At 48.1% G+C, this 19,832-nt stretch overlaps 7 protein-coding genes across 7 annotated transcripts; 3 read left to right on the top strand and 4 right to left on the bottom strand.

The window, feature by feature from the left end:
- Positions 1-516: 516 nt before the first annotated feature.
- Positions 517-1,101, bottom strand: M438DRAFT_250384 (uncharacterized protein; the record flags this gene model as incomplete). The annotated part of the gene is made up of 1 exon (XM_029899639.1): positions 517-1,101. A coding segment is annotated over one exon (585 nt), but the record flags the coding sequence as incomplete, so codon positions are not given.
- A 1,308-nt stretch (positions 1,102-2,409) lies between these two features.
- Positions 2,410-4,990, top strand: M438DRAFT_348637 (P-loop containing nucleoside triphosphate hydrolase protein). Its single transcript, XM_029906191.1, has 4 exons — positions 2,410-2,799; positions 2,855-3,109; positions 3,326-3,824; positions 3,877-4,990. Exons 1-4 carry the CDS (start codon positions 2,461-2,463, stop codon positions 4,815-4,817), a joined length of 2,034 nt encoding a protein of 677 aa, XP_029756894.1. The 5' UTR covers positions 2,410-2,460; the 3' UTR covers positions 4,818-4,990.
- A 77-nt stretch (positions 4,991-5,067) lies between these two features.
- M438DRAFT_385558 (uncharacterized protein) lies at positions 5,068-6,707 on the top strand. Its single transcript, XM_029908974.1, has one exon. It carries the CDS (start codon positions 5,345-5,347, stop codon positions 6,611-6,613), a length of 1,269 nt encoding a protein of 422 aa, XP_029756893.1. The 5' UTR covers positions 5,068-5,344; the 3' UTR covers positions 6,614-6,707.
- Positions 6,708-7,030: 323 nt separating this feature from the next.
- M438DRAFT_348636 (DUF572-domain-containing protein) lies at positions 7,031-8,230 on the bottom strand. Its single transcript, XM_029906190.1, has one exon. It carries the CDS (start codon positions 8,192-8,194, stop codon positions 7,466-7,468), a length of 729 nt encoding a protein of 242 aa, XP_029756892.1. The 5' UTR covers positions 8,195-8,230; the 3' UTR covers positions 7,031-7,465.
- A 1,691-nt stretch (positions 8,231-9,921) lies between these two features.
- On the bottom strand, positions 9,922-11,598 carry M438DRAFT_325737 (uncharacterized protein; the record flags this gene model as incomplete). The annotated part of the gene is made up of 2 exons (XM_029903102.1): positions 10,618-11,598; positions 9,922-10,569 (listed from the first exon to the last, which is right to left on the bottom strand). Exons 1-2 carry the CDS (start codon positions 11,203-11,205, stop codon positions 9,922-9,924), a joined length of 1,236 nt encoding a protein of 411 aa, XP_029756891.1. The 5' UTR covers positions 11,206-11,598.
- Positions 11,599-11,656: 58 nt separating this feature from the next.
- Positions 11,657-12,686, top strand: M438DRAFT_348633 (uncharacterized protein; the record flags this gene model as incomplete). Its single annotated transcript, XM_029906189.1, has 1 exon — positions 11,657-12,686. A coding segment is annotated over exon 1 (241 nt), but the record flags the coding sequence as incomplete, so codon positions are not given.
- Positions 12,687-17,642: 4,956 nt separating this feature from the next.
- On the bottom strand, positions 17,643-18,047 carry M438DRAFT_338669 (uncharacterized protein; the record flags this gene model as incomplete). Its single annotated transcript, XM_029904144.1, has 2 exons — positions 17,643-17,966; positions 18,021-18,047. 2 exons carry the CDS (start codon positions 18,045-18,047, stop codon positions 17,643-17,645), a joined length of 351 nt encoding a protein of 116 aa, XP_029756889.1.
- Between the last annotated feature and the right edge of the window lie 1,785 nt (positions 18,048-19,832).

Genomic DNA, 19,832 nt, shown 5'->3' with positions numbered 1-19,832 from the left:
CTTCCACCACTTATCCTCAATAACCAACTCCCTCTCCTCCCTCCCCATCCCATGCAACCAATCCACAAATACCCTCGGCTCAATTCTATGTTCTTTCTTCTCCGGCTCTGGCGTGTAGAAAAACAATTCTGGCCGTATGATAGGGGGGAAGTGTTTAGTGCTGTATTTTACACGTCTTGTGCGCGGTTTGAGGATGAAGGAGGGGTGGGAGAGGAAAGGTTCGGCGTGGGTTTTTACTTGTGCTCCGTAGAGGATTTGGTAGGCGAGGTTTGTGAGACGGCGGTCTAGTCGTGAGTCCTGGTCTTTTGGGCGTTTGGAGGGGGGTAAGGGTGCGTCGGATTTTCGCTTCGAGGGGATGGTGGATTTGGGGGGTCTTGAGAATTTGGAAGGTGGTGAGGTTTTGGAGGTCTTGAGGCCTTTTAGTCCTTTCGGGGGTGCTGCGATGGGAGTACCGCCTTCATCGGAGGAGGAGGAGGAGGAAGTGGTTGAGGATGGGTGGGCTTCGGCTTGTAGTTTGTTGTGTAGGTCTGTGGCCCAAGGGAGTGTGCCCCAGCGTTTCATGCCATCTGAGAATTTTTCCAGGTAGCCTTCTATGGTCTCCAAGAGTTCTTGGGGAGAAGGGCGTTCCTCCATTGTTGGGGCGAGACAGCTTTCTACCGTTCTGATCAATTCTTTTCTGTAGCCGGGGAACTCTACAGCCAACATTTCCCAACACTCCATGTTGTATTCGACGTAATCTGTTGCTGGTGGTCGTAGTCTGTCGGTGGTTCTCTCCATGAGAAGTAAGATGATATAGGCAATAGCCCAAATATTTGACTTTGAGTGACAGTCAGTATCCTCAAATACCTTGTCTCCTTCTTCATCAAACTCGTTTTCCGGCACGACAAAATCGGGTGTTCCTCCATATTTCCCATTCTTGGGTCGACCCTCCGAAGTCAAAAACGCCAGGCCAAAGTCGCCGATATACGCGGCGGGAAACATGATATAATCCGCATCTTTGCCCAGCGATCCAGGATGATTGACAAACACGTTATCAGGCTTGAGATCATTGTGAACAACCACCGGATCCACCTCGTCCTCGTTCCGAAACTTCTCATCCATCGCAACCACCCCTTTCGCCAGCCGCCAGAAAGTATACCAAATAAACGCCTCCGGATGCGGTTTCTTCTCTCCCACCGGCCTGATCAAGTCACTCAAACTCCCCATACTGTAAAACGGCGCATACGTCCGCCACATCGCCTTCAATTTCGTCCCTCGCACGGGTTGCACAGCCAACGTAGCAACCGTAAACTGGTCTTCCGGCAGCGTATTCCCATCCACAAGTTTCTGCTGCACATACGCTTCCCTGATTTGTCCTTTTCCCGGGCCGGAGAATATAACATCACTCCAAGGACGGAGTTGAAAGTTTTTGATCACGACGCGGTCGACGATTGTGTTGTCTTGGTCTACTTGGTTCCAGAGGTGCGCGACACCTTGACCGCCTTCGCCGAGGATTTTGTCGTAGATCCATTTGTGGCCGGTGGGGAGGCGGTAGATATTAGGATCGGTTTTTTGATTGCGGAATTCGTGTTTGGCTAGGACTTTGGGGTCGGGTTTGTTGAAGAGTGTTACCGGTGGGGCTCCCATGATGAGAGAGAGATAACTGTGTGCCATTTTGATCGAAGAGATGGAGGCAAAGTGTTGATTCGATGCTTGTACCAGGTATTGATAGACGTGGAAGCTATACCGTGCTGATCAGGCAACGGATGTTCGGACATGGAAACATGCTGCGATGAGTTTACCTCGCCGGATCCGGAAGTCACAGAATTTGAATCGAGGAAAGCATCCATGACAAAGGAAAAATCTTCAAGAATCGAGTGCACCAGCGTCCGCGTCACGAAGCTTGTCGTGTTCACTTTTGATCCAGCTGGAAGTGCCCCAACGGATCATCCCCTCTGTGTGATTGACCATCAATCGTTCAATTGTGGTCAGTAGCTCTTCCGGCGAGGGTCAATCCTCCAGAAGGTGTTTAACACAATGGTGTACAGTGTTGATGAGATCCTGACTGTATGTGTGGCCAGGATAGTTCTGATTATCATACTCCGGCCGCGCTCTAGGCTGATCCGAGCCATGTTGAAAATGTCCGGATCCGGACAGTCAAGTTATGGACGCTTCTTTGGGCGTCACGGCTGTAACAAGTGAGACGAATTGTGGAGAGACAAATGCTCCCACAGTTTCACGGCAGGCTCCATGATTTCAGAGGGAAAGTAATGGTTATTGTTCGATATGGAAGCGGTGGAAGAGAGTCCAAAGCATAAGCGGCTGAACGGCTGAATGGCGATTGATCAGGCCGACGCGGAGAAGAAGCGCCCTAGCAACGCTTTGTTTGGTCAACACAGAAATTCATGAACAGCTTCACGTCATACACAGCTTGAACATTTCTCATCAACACGACCAACCACTTTGTCCAAGACAACAGACATGGAAGCGCCCACCAAGCCGACAACCTCGTCGCTGTTCGAGGTCTACCTCCGTCTACGACCATCATTCGCCCCCAATGCAGAGAGATTCCTCGACGTCGACGCTGCCGCCGAGAAAGCTGCACCTACGCACATCACGATCCACCCTCCAGCACACGATCAGCGCAGAAAGGCCGTAGAGACTTTCAAGTTCACAAGGGTGTTTGAAGAGGAGGCTACACAGCTGGACTTGTTCCATGGCACTGGTCTGGGTTCCATGATGCAGGGTGTGCTGGGCGCCGAGGGTAGAGAGGGCCGCGACGGTCTCTTCGCTACTCTCGGTGTCACGGGCTCAGGCAAGGTCTGCGCCTTGTACATGAAGAGCACACAGTAGGAGGGAGGCTGACATTTCACAGAGTCACACCATTCTGGGCTCCCGCTCGCAGCGTGGTTTGACCCAACTCGCCCTCGATGTACTCTACCAGAACCTTGGAGACCAGCTCATCTCAACAAGACGCGACCATGTCGCACTCCAATCACTCTTCGCGTCAGACGTCTCCGAAGCGCACATGTCGGCTGCCAACCAATACCTCGAGTCAATCTACGGCGATGCTCCGTCAGACACTCGCGCTCACTCGAGAGCACAATCGAGAGCTGCCACTCCTCTCATGGTACGACCCACTTCTCCTTCAAAACAGGGACTATACCCTACTCTCAACCATCAATCTTGTATCACAACCACTTCATGTACCGCGTGCGCCAATGGCAGCAGACACGTCACTTCTTGTACCAACAAGCCACCATCTTCATCCTCATCTTCATCATCCATCTTCAGTTTCCTCCAGCGCCCTGTGACAAGAAGTCATGCTAAGACGCAGCCACAAAAGGACGTTTCCTTCATGTCGAACCCTCGTCCCTCCTCCGCCATGGCCCCCAAGCGCCACATGCCCCGAGTTTCTAGCATGCCCCAGTTTCCTATCGTTCAAGGCACCGACCTCGATGTAGACCAGACGGCCGAATTTGCCATTGTCGTCAGCATGTACGAAGTTTACAACGACCGCATCTTTGATCTTCTCGCAGGTTCAGCCGCATACCAACCTTCCAAGACGGCCACAGCTAAACGTAGACACCTTCTTTACAAGAGCACTGAACAAAGCCCAGACCGCAAGGTTGTTGCTGGCTTGAGGAAGGTTGTTTGCGAGGACCTTGATGAGGCGCTTCTGGTGCTAGAGACTGGCTTGACAGAACGTAGAGTCGCTGGTACAGGAAGCAATGCTGTCAGCAGTAGAAGTCATGGCTTTTTCTGTGTCGAAGTCAAGAAGAGACTAGCAGGAGCCGCCACATCAAACTGGTCAAGTAGTGCTCTGACCATTGTCGATCTTGCTGGTGAGTTATCCCTGAATCACACTTTTCAAGCAATCTTGTCTAACTAGTACAGGTTCCGAACGTGCTCGTGCCGCAAAAACAGCAGGCTCGACTCTCGCCGAGGCGGGCAAGATCAACGAGTCTCTCATGTATCTTGGCCAATGCATGCAGATGCAAAGCGACAATGCCGATCCTACCAAATCATCCAACATTGTTCCCTTCCGCCAATGCAAGCTGACCGAACTGCTCTTCTCAAACTCCTTCCCTTCATCCTCATCTTCTCACCACCTCGCCCGCTCGCCAAAGCCACCGCAAAAGGGCATCATGATTGTCACAGCAGATCCCCTTGGGGACTACAACGCCACCAGTCAGATTCTTCGCTACTCTGCCTTGGCCAGAGAAGTCACCGTCCCCCGCGTACCTAGCTACACTAGCACAATGATCCCGCTCGCTCGTCCCGGCACTGCAGCATCAGGTCGTCTCACCCCTTCCACTCCAGCCCCCATGGACGCAGCGCTGGAAACCGCACTCGCTGAACTCGCACTCCTTCGTCAAGATCTAGAGCTTACACAACTTCGACTCGAAGAAGAAACACAACGCCGCAAGGAAGCTGAATCATCATGGCTGACCGCAGAACAACGTCTCGAGAACCTGGAACTGGAACTCCGCGATGAGATCTGGGAGGAATTCGAATCACAACTCGAATCAGAACGTCGTCGCTACCACGCAGCCCGCGAAGCAGAACAAGAGCACGTGGAACAACATCTCGACAAGAAGCTTGAAATCCTCACCCGCGGCTTGGGAGAAGTTGAAGTTTGTGAAGATGAAGAAGCTGAAGGCGATGAAAAGATCGCAGAGTTGGAAGATGAGAATCAGCGACTTAGAGAAAAGTTGCAGGCTTTTGAACGCGAGAAGGAAAATCAGAGTCCGGTGAGGAAGATGAGGGTGCTCAAGCCTAGGAAGTGGGAGGGTAAGGAGGAATTCGGTGTTGGTTTGTTTGGTGGAAGTCCTTGATCTTACCGACTGAGGCGAGGCATTCGAGCACTTTGCTCTTCTTTTCGTAGTGTCATGTTTTTTTTTGGTTTCTGTGCTCATGTTATGAGTATGATTTTGGCTGGAGTTTTTTCTGCGGATTTTTGGTTGGAAGGATAGAATTGGGCTGTACTGTACTCATGGATGTTCTTCTCGGGTGGTCTGGGATATGTATATGCATGACGAATGATTTTTCTTGTTCCATAATCCCTCCATGAAGACTTCCACTTCACCCACCTGTATAGTAGATCATGGACGGGAGTGGCAACAATAACCCGACGACCGCGTGGCACCCACGCAAACTCTTTTGCTCTCAGCCACGGAGAGAAGGAAACTCTCGGAGGTTGGAGCGACCGCAATCTTGCTCAAAGTTTTGACGCCGAACCACTGTCCAGCGTTGCGGTTCATAGCACCTCAATTCGAAGCTCGATGACTTTGTGCTCTTGCTCAACGAAAACTCTTCACTATCTGGGACTATTGCCTAACCTGCTCTTCCTGACCACACATCAATGGGTAACACGGCATCGATGCCGACAGCCGCCGGCGCCTCCTTTTTAGAGCTTCCCCTGGAGCTGGTCGTATGCATCGCCGAACACGTCCCACCAGAGAGTATTGCTGCGATGGCGTTGACGACCAAGTCATTGTACGAAAGTTCACAATTCCAACAGATGTGGAGGCCGAAGATCAAGTGCAAGCCTAACAAGCTGATATTTCTTCTGGCCAGGGACGTTCCACAATCAGTACTCTGCACATGTTGTCATCGCCTTCATCCTCGTAGAGATACTCCGAAGTTGACTAGAGATTGGAAGAAATGGCAGGCATGCTCACGTAGCACTGGAACGTGGCTTCACCTTGACCCCTGGAATTATCATATACAGTTCGAGGACGTATATGAGGTCATGAATCGACATCGGTGGGGCAAACTTGGAGAGGATCTCTCTTCCATTGCGACACACACAGCCTGGAAGGTCATGACGCCTGCAGATCTCGAGGCCCTCGACGGACGTTCTCATGCGCTGGGTGATGTCAAATTGAGCCTCGGTCGCTGCCTTGCAAAATCTGATGCTATACCTTTGATCATCGATGGCAATCTAGTCCTACAAACCACACAAAGTATGTGGTATCATCCAGAGATGTGGGAGGAGATGCAGAAGTACGGTGTCAGGCGTCATCCCTTCCGCCACTGTAAACACTGGAATCTACCGACAAGCGAAGACGCTCCTGACTTCCTCACTCTAGAGTCGGAAATGTTCTGTTGCGACATCAGAAAATGCCTCAATGTACTTGACTCCTTAAGGCGGACTGAACAACCCAACATAAGCCACCATGAGACCACAGAGGATAGAATTTGTGCCCGCTGCACGACAGAATACAAAACCGATGTCTGGGATCATGGCAAATGGGGCGTCGAGGTTCGACTTCACACCTACACAGATCTAGGCTCTTGCATTGAGTCAACGGAGGTCCATTGGTTCTCAGCAGCGCACCACCAAGGTGATATGTATGATGCTGACTATTGCCGAGAAGCAAGTTATCATCTACTGTCAGAATGGGGTTCTTACCGCAGAGTCGGCAGCGTCAAACGGGTAGCTTATAGCGCAATTGGGTGCGCTTCTTTCGAACGTGCTCTGAACAAGCTTGATCTTCAAGGAGATGTTTCCGGAGACCTGGAATTGTGGAAAGCAGTCAGACGGGCCTACCGAAGTTGTTCGGAACAGGCAGCACGGCGGCATCCGAGACGTCCTCGCGCACTCCCAGGCATGCTGATACGAAAGTGAGGCAGGGATCGATGACCACGCGAGAGATATCTGCGTTAGTCTAGCAAACATAAATCTACCCTTTGAGAGTAATCACTACGAAAGTCAAGTGCCTATTAGAAAGGATGTATCCTGCTCCAGATGTGGCTAAACGACTTGAATGTGGCTGGATGAATTGATACGGGGTTTGATATGACGACCTAAAACGATGAAGGAGAAGCCGCCGTGAACATATGTTGTCAGATATTTTGTCGCCTATGGATTTTGAGAAACGCTCTTTCCTCCGTAGCTCCATCCTCCGCATCCTATGCTAATGTTTCTAGATAAAGTCCGGCCGGGATATATCAAACTCGGAGTTTGCATCTTACGGTTAAGGCAAAGCTACGAGAAACATTACACAGTTCATGCTCCATATAGACATAATACCCATTGTTACCACGCGAAAGTCATTCTCATATGTGTTTTGGATGAATCTCTAGGTTACTATCTCGGGAGCATAGGTTCAATTCCTCGATGCCCGCTGGTGTCTCATCCTGTTTCACATCACCTTCATACCTTCAAGTCCTTGCCAGTAGAAATCTCGCGTTACTCTTTCATCAAATTAGCGTGATCCCTTAGTAGACATGCCTGTCAAGAGGCAGTAAGCTTTTTCGATCAGACACATATCACAGCGATGACGAAAAGGACCCGAAAATATAGAGTTGGTAGCAATAAAACGATGACTCCTTGTTGCAGCTACAATCAGAACCCTAGCTACCAGTCCCGGTTCACCTATACCCGTGCATGATGACGGATAGCTTGATTAGCGTGTGGTAACCTGATCCAACTTCTCGTAAGTGCTTGCTTACCTTACCTTGGTCAACTGGAAGAACATTAGACGAGCTTTCGCTTGATACCGAGAGCAGCGCTGTGGTCCTTTTTCTGTCGCTTTGATCGTCGAAAGGTCGTAACAGACTTGGAAGAAACAGCGTTGTCTCCGGCATCGGATGTGTCGTTGGAAAGTCGGTGCATGCGTTCGTTTGAAGAGTTGAAGGCTTTGCTGGCGGCGTGGTCGTCTTCGAAAGATGCTTGGTATTGATCGTCGACTTTGATGTTTGCTGAGAAGGCGGGCAAACGGCTAGCGGCCATCGCGCGCCTGGCATTCCTGGTCCTGATTTCGTCCAGAGCATCCGCAATCGCCATCTCGGTCTTGGCATCCACCATTTTGTTCTCCACTGCTGCCATGACATCTGTGCTCTCCTGGACATCTTCCCTCCCCATCATTCTCCAGGGGTCGTAGTTCCTCACAGCCCCTTTCTCGCAAACATATCCAGTATTGTTCGGATCAGTCTTGAAGCAAATCTCGCTCGAGCATTCCGTGCATCGGATGTAGAGTCGGATGATCGGGATGCCGAGGTAGGTCTCCTCAAGCTTCTCTTTTCTGGCGTTGAATTTACGGCCTTTGTAGATGTAGGTTGAGCAGGAGGTGCAGCGCATGGAGAAGGGTGCCATTACGGTGATGGTAGGTAAGGCGGCAGGTTTGTTGGATTTGCGTGAGGGGCGGAGCTTAGAGGGGTCGAAGTCGGGTGCATAGTATTTGGAGATTACTTTGCGCTCGGCCATGATAATTGGAAGGGGTACTTGTAGTCGTCGATGGAGGAAGGTGATACTACTCGGGTAGGCAGCAATGGAGATTGACGTCTGGGGAAGTGGCAGAAAACTCACCGCCTGCTGAGTGCAGAGATGTAGATTGATAAGATTCGCAAGCACACCTCAGGCGCAAAAGAAGCTCGCGTCAAGGATTGTGCAAAACGTCCCCCGACGATGCGCGGATATCAGTGTTCGCGTTAGCGGTGAGTTGAAAGCTCCGCCGAGAGCGTTCGCGGTGGAAGACTGAGGCAGGAGCGCCCATACTCTGGTCCATGTGAAACATCACAGCGGTCAAATCTCGTGGCGCCGCCCAATTATGAGTAGTGAGCAAACTCTCATTTTCTGCACACAACCTCAACAATATCTCAATCTTCTCCCACACGACCACTTATCCACCAAACGTAAAGTTATGGACGATACTTCCTCTCTTGTGTCGACTGAGGTCGAGGCTACTCCAACCCACTTCTTCTCAAAATTGCCTCAAAAGCTCGTGCTTCAGATCGCCGAGCAGCTCCCGCTGCACAGTGTCATTGCACTTGCCTCGAAAGATCACAACGTGTACAACAGCGAACTGCATCAAAAATTTGGAAGCCAGCTGCTGTGGACGACCAGCCCGTGATGCTAACGTGGTAGCGAGATACTCAACAAATTGGACTCACTGCTGCACACGCTATCGAATACTCCGTCGGAGAAGCACACCAAGGATCACAACAACTGGTTGAAATGGTGGGCATACTTGTGCCATGTTACTGGAAAGTCACAGTGGTGATCTATCAGGCTATGGCTACATCTCGATTTCTAGGACTATCATATCCAATACGGAGACGTCTACAAAGTTATGACGAGGCATCGCTATGGTGAGTTTTGTGGAGATGCCCTTTCATCTCTGCTTGTACAGACCGACTGACAGGTCATGGAATCTGGTACCTCTCAGCCACCTTACTGGATTTGCTCCTTGATCTCGCGACCTGCTGATTCGAAAGCTCGAGCCAGCCGCATCACATATGGTATCGGATAAGGCATACCGCTTCCATTCGACAAAAGCTTGGATACCTTGTTAGCGGTCGACAGCGTTTCGAAAAATGCAACAAAGAAGCATAAAGCTACCGATCTTTGTACTTGGATCGTGGTGACTAACATGGATCTCTTCTCACGAGCATCACAAAATCTGCTCTCGAGATCATTGGAGCACTGGTTCAATATGCTAGGAGATTTAGAGCCGTTGTCTTTGATCATCAGGCTCCTTGAGCTTAGTTATACGCCCGAGGACGCCAGTACCGGCTTCTTTCTTCATTTTCCAAATGGCTTCTATGTGAATGGAGTAGCTACTGGACAACGATCATCTCACTCATCCCACTTCTGGAACTCTTCCTACTCGAGCTATCGAGAGTCGCTCAACCCCAAGTTCAATCTCGACCGAGTCCGATCGAGATGCAATCAACCCCAAGTTCAATCTCGACCGAGTCCGATCGAGATGCAATCAACAGCTAGGACGATTGTGCCACGACAGAGCGGCATGTCGACTAACCCCCGGGTACCAACATGTTTTCGAGACAGTTGCTTCGATATGCTCAGCCATAGTTAAACGGCGGTCAATCATGAAGATTATGAGACTTAGCCAATTCTCGAAGTGAATCTGGGCTATTTGGTCGGGCAGTGTATGATCTCGATGTTGTCAGTCCGAACACTAGAGCGAGATCTTAAACGTGAGCCCAACCGTTGGCTGCTAACACTTGCATCTCGTTAATCAAGCACGAAGTACCGACTTCTTGGCTGTTAGGATGCTCCCTGACCCACTGGTCTACGCGACGTTTCACGACCAGCTCTTTCAACCAAGGGGAGCTAAACCATCTCATCAACCTGTTGATCCATAAACCACGCGCAATCCAATATAGGGGAATCCAGGAGTTGGACCCTTCAGGATGGACTTCTCTGTAGGCATGACTACTATAGCCCACTCGCACGTTGGGATTCAGCCATACGCCATCTGTGCTGGAGTAAGGATTGTCTGCGTGGATAAGACAACATTCCGACCCTTCGATGTGCAAACTTGCAAGTGAATCAGGGACGCCACGAAAAACTAGCCGAGGGACCCGGTAGAAAGGTTCGGCGTTCATTGCGACGACTCCATTCCAGCAGCTCGTTACTGGTGTCGGCTGTCCGTTCTTCAAAGCCTTCCGCGAGGTCCATGACCGAAAGTATGGCCACTCTTGCATGACGGCTTCGTGGCCCTCGGAATCTCGAAGCGCGAAGGTGTCGTAGAAGGCTGGCGGCTTCGAGAAGTCCAATGCGCAAGCTGCAGCGTAGTCGCCATCGTTAGTCGAAAGCAACTTGTGAATATCCGAACTCTGTGAACCTTAGCGGATATTTCATGGAATGAGAGAAAGAGATCTCACTTCAAACACGACGTCGTTCAAAAAGAGAATCTTGTCGAAGGCAAGGGCGGCGTTCTGCATATCATACAAAGGCTGCATCGCCACATTGCGTAACTGAGCCAGATATGGTATGCGTCGCAATTCTGTTTTGCTCCTAGACGTCTTGATCCAACCTCTGACGCTCGGTGATTTGGATATCTCATCAAGATGTGTGGTGTTGTCCAGTATTATCCTTCTTGGTATTCCCCGTTCCTCGAGCAAATTATCTAGCAGCCGGAGCGCTCCTTTCGTATCGTCCCAACTCCCACTTTCATAGATACTGACGAAGACATTCTCCGGTCCAATGTCTCCTGTCAGGGCGATCAAAGCATGGATCCAATGACTTCGCAGAATTTGCTCGTTGTTCCAGTGTATACCCACAATAAAAACCCTCTGTGGGCCGAAATTGACGGGTCTATCCAAAGCTGCTCGGCTCAGCGCGGAGTGTATGCTCAAGATCTCAGTCATAGCCACGATCATGGAGAGGACTAGCACTATGAGCAAGCGGCGTAAGTTAGTTCCTCGGAACAAACGCCGTCGACCAAGTCGGAGTAGTGTTATGACTTCCATGATACAGAATTAAGGCCGAAGAGTCTCGTCAGATCAGCTGGGTAGTATTTATGTGACTTGTCTGTGGCGGTCAATAGAATGTATTGTAAGATGCAAAAGGTTGGCAGGGAATTGGGTGCATTCGATGGAAAGACACGAGTCGCAATGCATCGCGAGCAACGGGCCGTGCGCTCGAAGACTCGTTTGCTTCCGCAGTATAGCCCAGTAGGCCACGAAGTTTATTTTGGCTAGCCTACAGGGTGTGGCTGCATCCAACGGTTAGTGTGCGCTTTGAGCACTGCTTATATCGACCTTGGTAGCAATTATCATTGGCCATGCAAGAAAGTGGGCTCTTACGCTAACCACCGGATGTGAAAACACCCTGTAGGTCATACTAGTACTATACCAGAACTGCGATAGCTGAATATTCATTACTCACTAGTTCTAAACTTAAGTTACAGGGAACCTATGGGCAAAGACCATATAGTATATTCCCAGTTTCTACTGTAATAAGGGGTCTTGTGGATAGTCTGTTAGATATTGCTCTGTCCTAGTCTGATGAATACCACGAGACACGCCAATACTGGAGACGTCCTAATCGTGAGCGACATGGACGAACTTCTCAGGCCAGGAGTGATGGTCCTCTTGCGACATTGCCGTGTCCCAACTCGTCTGACACTTCGCACCCAATTTTACTATTATTCATTCCAATGGCGTCACCGAGGTCTTCAGTGGGCACATCCAGATGCAACACTGTATCGAGGCTCAAGCACTATCATGCCCAATGATTTACGACAAGGCTTACTTGGCAACGAATGGCGGCCCATCGCGGCCGTTCGTCGCTGATGGGACAGAGGCACTCTTTGGAACGCAGGTTGGCACTGTTCCAGTTGTTTCGCAACAATAGCCGAGATGCGTACCAAAATGAACAGTTTTTCACACCAAGGGTGGAATACTGCAGAGAATCGCGACCTAAATACATTGTTGAATCGTGTCCGACACGGTCTTGATTTGTTCGGTCGAACGAATGAGCTGTATGACAAGATCGAAGACAACAAAGACGTACCTGCTTATATTTCTGAACAATACGAGCAGAAAGGCAGATTCAGATATCTCATGGATCGTGATCGGGAAGATGTGGGGTTCGATGATGTTTCGAATTTGACGTAGTCGAAGTAGATTGTGGAAGGAGGGTAGGAGATCAGGAGTCAAATCTACTCAATCGGATTGATTCCTGGCTCGTGTGGATCTCCGCGAGCAGTCAAGTCTAAAGCGGAGATGGTTTGGGCACAGGGATGATTTGGCCTTCAAAGGTTCACTTTCCAAACTCGAGAACAATCTGTTCAGCCGGCTTGTGGAATTCGTGCTCAACGTCTGCTACAGCACAGACAAAAGAGCAGCTTGGTTCCAAACGAGTGCGGGTATGTCGGCACCATTTGATCAGCGCGACACGTATTTCTTGGACAAGCTCGTGTTGTCTGTTGGAACTCATAATCCCCGCGAACGACACCAAAGGATCCGACTTGTTTCTCATGCATTCCATGACGAATCACGAGACATGGTGCAAGGAGGGAGGTCAAGCCCTAAGATTTCAGCGATGGGAGTGCATTTAAGCTTCGTCCAAGCCTCGAGCAAAGCTTGAACAGAGCTTGATTGCTTCGGGGAGGGGGGTTTGCACAGACCACCACGCAGCCCTATCGGCCGTAGGCAGCAAGAGACATACGAAGGATCTGGCTTACGCGAAAGCGGAAGATATTTTATTGGTGCACTTGTTGAATCCTGCAGCTAGGTGGCACAGAGCTATCGACGTCAACCTGGAGAAAATCCCATGATGTCACAACTGATTTGTTTTTTGTTGGTCTTGTAAGCCCGGCGGTGATATTACCGTGGATAGCGACTTTTAGCGGAAGGATCCGATACGACAGCCGATTGAGTCAAGGCATTCCTACGGGTCAATAGTGCTGAAGCTGCTCGTACTCAGCGAAACAAGCCGGGTCCACTGGCTTGGAGACGCATCTCGACACTTTAAGGCAGCGAGGCTTGAGTGATTGGTTCCGCTGTGGATTCGGCAACCAAATCATGCAGTGTTTGTACGTACTATTCGCTGCAGAGTCGCCAAGGTAGCGATCCAAGGCCCGTACACTCTTCAAAGACTCTTTGAAGACCCTACTAGCAGTATGTTGATTATAAACGTACATGCGGATACGAGCGGCATGAGGGGGGGTGACATGTACGCGCTGCCCCCCTCTAGTGTCGGATCTTATATGGATCAATCTGGTGACTGGATTCCTTTTCAGGGTTAGAGCGTACTGTTATTTTTACATACATTTTTTCACTTACCCTAGGTGGGGGAGGAAGGGGGGGCGCGGGGGGTAGCGCGTATGTGTCCCCCCATTATACTTAGCAACGTCCCAAAATTCTTTGTAATGTGATCGTAGGGGATCTTCGTGAATAAGACAAATCCTCAACAAATTGCCTGGGGAGATGTCTATATAGATATAGGCAATCTTGCTCGCAATCTCAGGAAGCGAAACATGTCAGGTACAACCAAGCGGGGAGCCGATTATCGAGTGTCTGAAATCGAAACGTGCTTCCAAGACACTGAACAAGCCTCCGAATCTGCCATTCTTCATCTTTGCTACGCTGTTCACCAAACCCTGGAGCCTACAAACGTCCTCATCATCTACGTTGCCGGCAACCGTTCCGAACGTCTTGAAGCAGTCAACGCATTTCAAGCAACCTTTAAATTTCGCAATTTCGAAACTCATTTGCTTTCCTTCCGGATCTTTCATGACTGATTGAGCCACAATGAAGGAACAAGTATGACGACTGGGGTACGACTTGTCACAATACATTATCATATCGCTACTAAGCTCGCTGGCAAACAATGTACGCTCGTCGGTCAAGTCTTACCAGGAAGCTGAGCAAGTTTGCAATCTCTGCATCCCGCTGATATGTGCAACTTTTCCTTCACCTTTTCTTCACCTTTCCTTCGAAATGAGCGGCCCATATCTACGATGGACGTCACCAGCTTGGAATCAATCAAATCGAGTAAACAATTGTTGGACCTGCCGCCCGAAGTATTCTTCCAGATAGTCGAACAGCTACCTCCGGAGAACGCTGCACTGTTAGCACTAACAACGAAATGCCTCTACCATGAACCTCGGCTGCAAAGACTTTAGAGACTAGAAGCACATCGCGATCCAGGGCGTTTCGCTTTATCGATCTCTAGGCACTTACTAGACTAGACTTTCTACTATCATTGTCGCCGCGCTCACCACCGGAGGGACATAATACTAATGACTAGTTAAAGTGGCGATCATGCAGACGCATGCCCGATACCGCATAGTTGTACCTACCTCCCTAGAACTACTATATATAATTCGAAGATGCGCATAAGGTTATAACTAGGCATCGCTAGGGAGAGCCCTATAGAGATAGCATTAAACCTCTTGCCGCCTATACGGATTAGTAAAGCCTATCGTCTATAAACACACATAACGACAGAGAAACAAGTAGAAGCGAAGGAAAGACTCTAAATAGTTATAAAGACACCCTAACGAAAATGGACGTAACGGCTAAGATTAAATAGTACTATCTAATATTACGAGCCGTCTAGCGCTTATAGTATCCTATAGACATATAGAGCACGCTACTAGAAGGAGTTGTTTACCGTCCTCTAGTATATTGTTAACACTTAAATTAGAGCTCGGGCTTCTTACTAGTAGTCTTCCTAGAAGATCTAAGGTTCGATAATAACTCTACTAAGATTTGTTACTACTCTAAGTAGTACTCCGACGCGATTCTCTTAAAGGCTATACTAGGATCTTAGAACTATTATCGGTTTAGGACAATTAGACGTAGACACTACGTAAGATATAATATATTATACTATACTATAGTCTAGTTTTATAGTAATACTAGAATCGAGATAGCTTTATAAACCGTTACTAATCTTAGGACTTATAAGTATCCTAACGACTATAAATAGCGTAGAGCTACTTTACTCCCTTTAACACTTCGGCTATAGAGTCTTAAAACTTAGGGTAGGATAAGCTCGCGTAGGTAGCTCTAAGCTACCCCTAGCTTTAAGCTAGCTTAATGCGACGATCGCAAAACACTATATATAGCAATTATTAAAGATAATCATCTATCTACTAGCTATTTTAATAGCTTTTAAAGTCCTTCGCGCGTACGGCCCTCGTAGCTAATTTAGCAGCGTTTTCTAGCTTCTTATAGTTAATACGAGCCTGTTTTATAGCCTTAAGACGCTCTTCCTTAGCCTAAGCCTCTTACGTAGCTATAATCTCTTCTATACTAGCAAATGTTGTATTTAGGTTCTTCTTAACCCTCTTCCTCTTAGAACTAGATATGTTCTCTATTTAAGCTTTAAATTAGCGTTATACGGCCGTATGTTAAGCCTTCTAAATGTTACCGTTATTAATAGCTTTTCTAGCTTTTTAGAAGCCCTAGAAAATCATACGTTTATCGCTACTTAATAAGGGTAGATCTCTAATTTTTGGAGCTATAATCCTATATAAGGCTTAATGGCTTACTAGCGTATAAATGGCTAGTAATTTAAGTTAATTTAGTAGTATAGTTGCGCGTATTAGGTGATTTTTGACTTAGCTTAAGTTAATGCTCTTATGTGGATTCTATAGGAATAACCTAGCAGTTTCCTAGCCTTTTCGAAGCATATCTAGTTTCTAGGCCTCTTAACGGGCCTATATATACACTTAAATAAACTCCTTCTTCTTAGTAGGGGTAGCATCGTCGAGGAAGGCTAGATTTTAGATAATTTAACGGTATTTGCCTTTAAGAGGTAAAAAAGCACCTACATTAAGTAGTTATAATATATAAGATGAATGCGTAGGTAGATAAATAAGCTTAACTTTGTTAATCTTACATTAATACATGAATTTAGTTGTTACGTAGCTTCTATAGCTATCGTAAAGTAGAATTCGGTATCCGCCATAAATAGGTCGAGTTTAGGGTAGAAACATATAAACAAGCTATTATAAATAGGTATTGTTACTTATCTAGCTATTCTTAGAAGTTGTATACTACTAGTAGGGTGTAGTCTTATTAAACTAGGTTATTTAAAGGTTCTAACCCTTAAAAATGATAAGGGGGGTAGTAGAATTGCCGTTTACGTTAATACACTCGAGGATAGATACCTATTCGCGCGATTCTAGTAATTTAACGTATGTACGCTTCTTGTTTAATGTTAAAAGAACTAGGGAATTAACACATTTGCCTATAGTAATACTATATTTATCTATATTCTAACAGTTAGCCTAAGTAACCTCGTACGCGACCTTTATATAATAGAATAACTTAAAATGAGCCTATAGAACTTTAGGGCGTGTCCTATTAATACGAGCGGCCTTAATAACCCTACTAATAACACTACAAACTAAGGGGTTACGGTGCATAAACGAATTTAGCTATTTCTAGCTAAGAGGTCTAGTATTGCTATTAGCGAGGTAGAGTTAAGTAGCTATCTCGCGCGCGTGCGCGTAAGAGGGGGGGTATCTACGTTTATCTATCTCTTTTATCTATTAAAGAAGCTAGTCCTCTTATGTATTACTTAGTCGCTACTAGTGTTTATAAGAATTAGCTATCGTACGGCCTCCGTTAACGCGACGCAAAAATGTAGTTTAATTAACGGCGTACTCGTACGCGTGTTAACGTATTAAGGGCCGATCTATAGGTATAGCGATAGCAAACTAGGCCTTAATAGCCTATTCCATTTGTTATTCGTTAACTAGCATCGTTATAGTTAAAATTGGAGTTGTTTTAGTAGTGTTAGTGTTAAGAAACGACGCGCGAACTGGCTTAAAGCTAGGGGTAGCTTAGAGCCACCTACGCGAGCTTACATTTTTCGATTTATTCGAGGTACCTACCCAAGTTTTCTATGCCACACGTGACCAGCGAGATCTGCTGCAACTCTCCGAAGCATGCACAAAGCTCGGCCTTTGAGGATGGGGAGCAAGCCAAGGACAATGCGCAAGCTAAGGTTTATCAGCATGGCTTTCGGGTTATCACAGATCAAGAAGCTCAAGCCGCTGCACCGGTGGCAACGCCACCGGGGCCAAAGATAATGGGCCCAAAAGCCAAGGAATCTTGGTATCTCAAGACTGCGCGTTTTGTCCTGGGCAAGATTGACGACTTCGACAAGAAGCAGACTTGGTACTCACCAAGACGAACATATTTCTACTTCTAGTCGAGTCTGGTCATTGTACACCACTGAGTATGAAGCCGGCCGGCTCAGATTCGAAGGATTCGAAACACCCTTTCGGCGCAACCATATTCACACGTAATGATGGTGATATTGAGCAGATACCGCCTCATGTGCGAGCTCACTCAGTTGTGGACTGACCAAACTTGCAATTGATTCCACACCAAAAGAGAACTTCTCCTCTCACACTCCCAGCACGTCTGCAAACCAATCATGCTCACCTGCCCTCCACCTTCCCCTCCCCCTCCTTCCCATCCCCTTCCCCTCTAGCAGCCCACCCCTTCTGATCCTCAGGCACAGCCCACAGCACCTCCTCATCTACCACATCCCTCCCATCCACACCTTCCAAAGCATCTCTGGTAGCTTGACCAGCAGGCCCTGCAAAATTCTTGATCTCCTCTGGCGACAAGCGACGGACGTCCAATACAACTGTGCGGTCGGCGTTCAGGGAGCGTAGGACACCATCGCGACCGAGATGGGACACGCCGTTTGGATCGCGACGCCAGGGTGGATGAGAGGGCGTTGAGGAGTTGGGATCGAGCTGTGTGATGGTTAGTGGAAGGAGATAGTAGGGAGTTGGGAAGGGGGTACGGACAGGGGTGGTCTGTGTTGGGACTGTCATTTTAAGGTAATGTTGTGAGATGGAGGACGAATTCACAAAGTATAGAGGGAAATTTGCTCTGTAGATATTAGATGCGACAGGTGGTGATTTATATGTCGGCGGTGACGCTTTGGGATACCTCGCTGCTGCCTGCAAGGCTTGTAGTTGCGCGAAATCCCCGCATCTTGCCATTCAGCCAGGTACAAGTACCGGGTAAATCCTTCAAGGCTACCATGGCATTTTCCACCGCAACTGATTTGGGAGTACTAAGAAATCCCGTTTATGATTCGCAGTACACATCTTGTGAAAGTCTTGCAGATCACTTCGAACCGACAAGTGCTCTTCCCTCTGCCATTACCACCTATACCCCTCTCGCCAGTTCCAAACGCGCTTCCTCATGATAACCAAATCCCACCAATTCCAATGGACAACTGTGAGAAGTTGGAAACTCTGTGCCTCGCAGCAAGGATCTCTCGCAACATGCGCAATGGATTATGACGCATAAAGTCTGGTGTAAGCATCCGCGAGAGTTCGTGGTGAAACCATCCGAAAGTACAGTGGACTAGGAATGAAAAAACACTTCAAGGAGAGCCCACAGGACTCAACTATCGAATTCCTTCTCTCTACCTATCTGTCTGATGTGATCTCATGTATCGAAACAATATCAATAACAATCTCAACACACCGCTCTGACTACTTCCTCGTTACCGATTTGTCACCTTCTTCCCGTCATCTTTATGATCAGCTTCTCCCACATCGATACCATATCTCTTCGTACCATCTTCGTTGGTCCTCCACCCCATGCTGAACAAATGATCTTTGAACGGCGTCATCTCCATCAACTCCTTCGTAGTAGCATGTTCCGGGCCCGGAGGAATAAGAGCCAAAACCTTTGAGTCAGCCAGTAAATCAGCCTGAGCAGCAATACTCGTTGGTGCTGTGATCAAGTCCCGTATCACCGAAGCTGCTCGTGACTGTCATTGTGATGCTCCTCTCCAGATCTGTAGAGTCCCGTGGAAACGACGATGACAAAAACAATAGCCAAAGACCAAACAGCTACGGTGATGACAAGATAATGTCGACGACGAATTAATGTCCATAATGCGACAATGGAGTTGAGAGATACGAAGTCCAGCCGTAGAGTAATTTCTCCCGATTAATTCTTTCTCCGTCAAAACGTGTCCAGGGCATCAGGACCTTGCTGTGATATTCGAGATTACTCTAGTATATTGCTATGACTGATAGTATTGTTATTGTTAGCGCAAGCTCGGTCGTATTCTGCGATACCATACGGGTATAGTGTGGTTCAGGTCGTGCCAAGGTATCTAGCTACTTACTAGTAGTAGGATGGTACTTCCATAAGTAGCCCTCGTACTCCGTAGTTGTTGCCAGTCCTTTTCCTTCATTTAAAAAATCCATAAGTACTACCATAGTCGAGATCAGTGCTGCAAGACAACTCGACGGATACAAGCAATGACGATAGGCGGAGATTCTAGGGCACAAAGGTTCTTAATCTGTTCGCAAGTCTGGCTAGAAGCCTCTCGCCAGGGTTCCAGGACGCACATAGACATGGTGTCTCAGTTGATCGAATCGACATGGTAATCTTAGACTTCGGTCGTTGATTGGTTTCTTCTTCGGTGTTGCTGTCCGCGGCTCTTTCCTAGTGCAAATTTCTGTCCGATGCGCGATTCTCGTCAGTGTACACCGTGATGCAAATTATGGAGGACAACTACCAGTAAGTGAAACTAATTGAGGAAACGCACTATACCGCGAAGGGACATCTGGCAGTTTTGCATGGCTGTGGGA

Source organism: Aureobasidium pullulans (genome assembly GCF_000721785.1).
Source record: "Aureobasidium pullulans EXF-150 unplaced genomic scaffold scaffold_23, whole genome shotgun sequence".
NCBI classification, from domain to species: domain Eukaryota; kingdom Fungi; phylum Ascomycota; class Dothideomycetes; order Dothideales; family Saccotheciaceae; genus Aureobasidium; species Aureobasidium pullulans.
The sequence above is the reverse complement of the archived record's forward strand: the minus strand, read 5'-3'. Positions and strand labels throughout refer to the sequence as shown.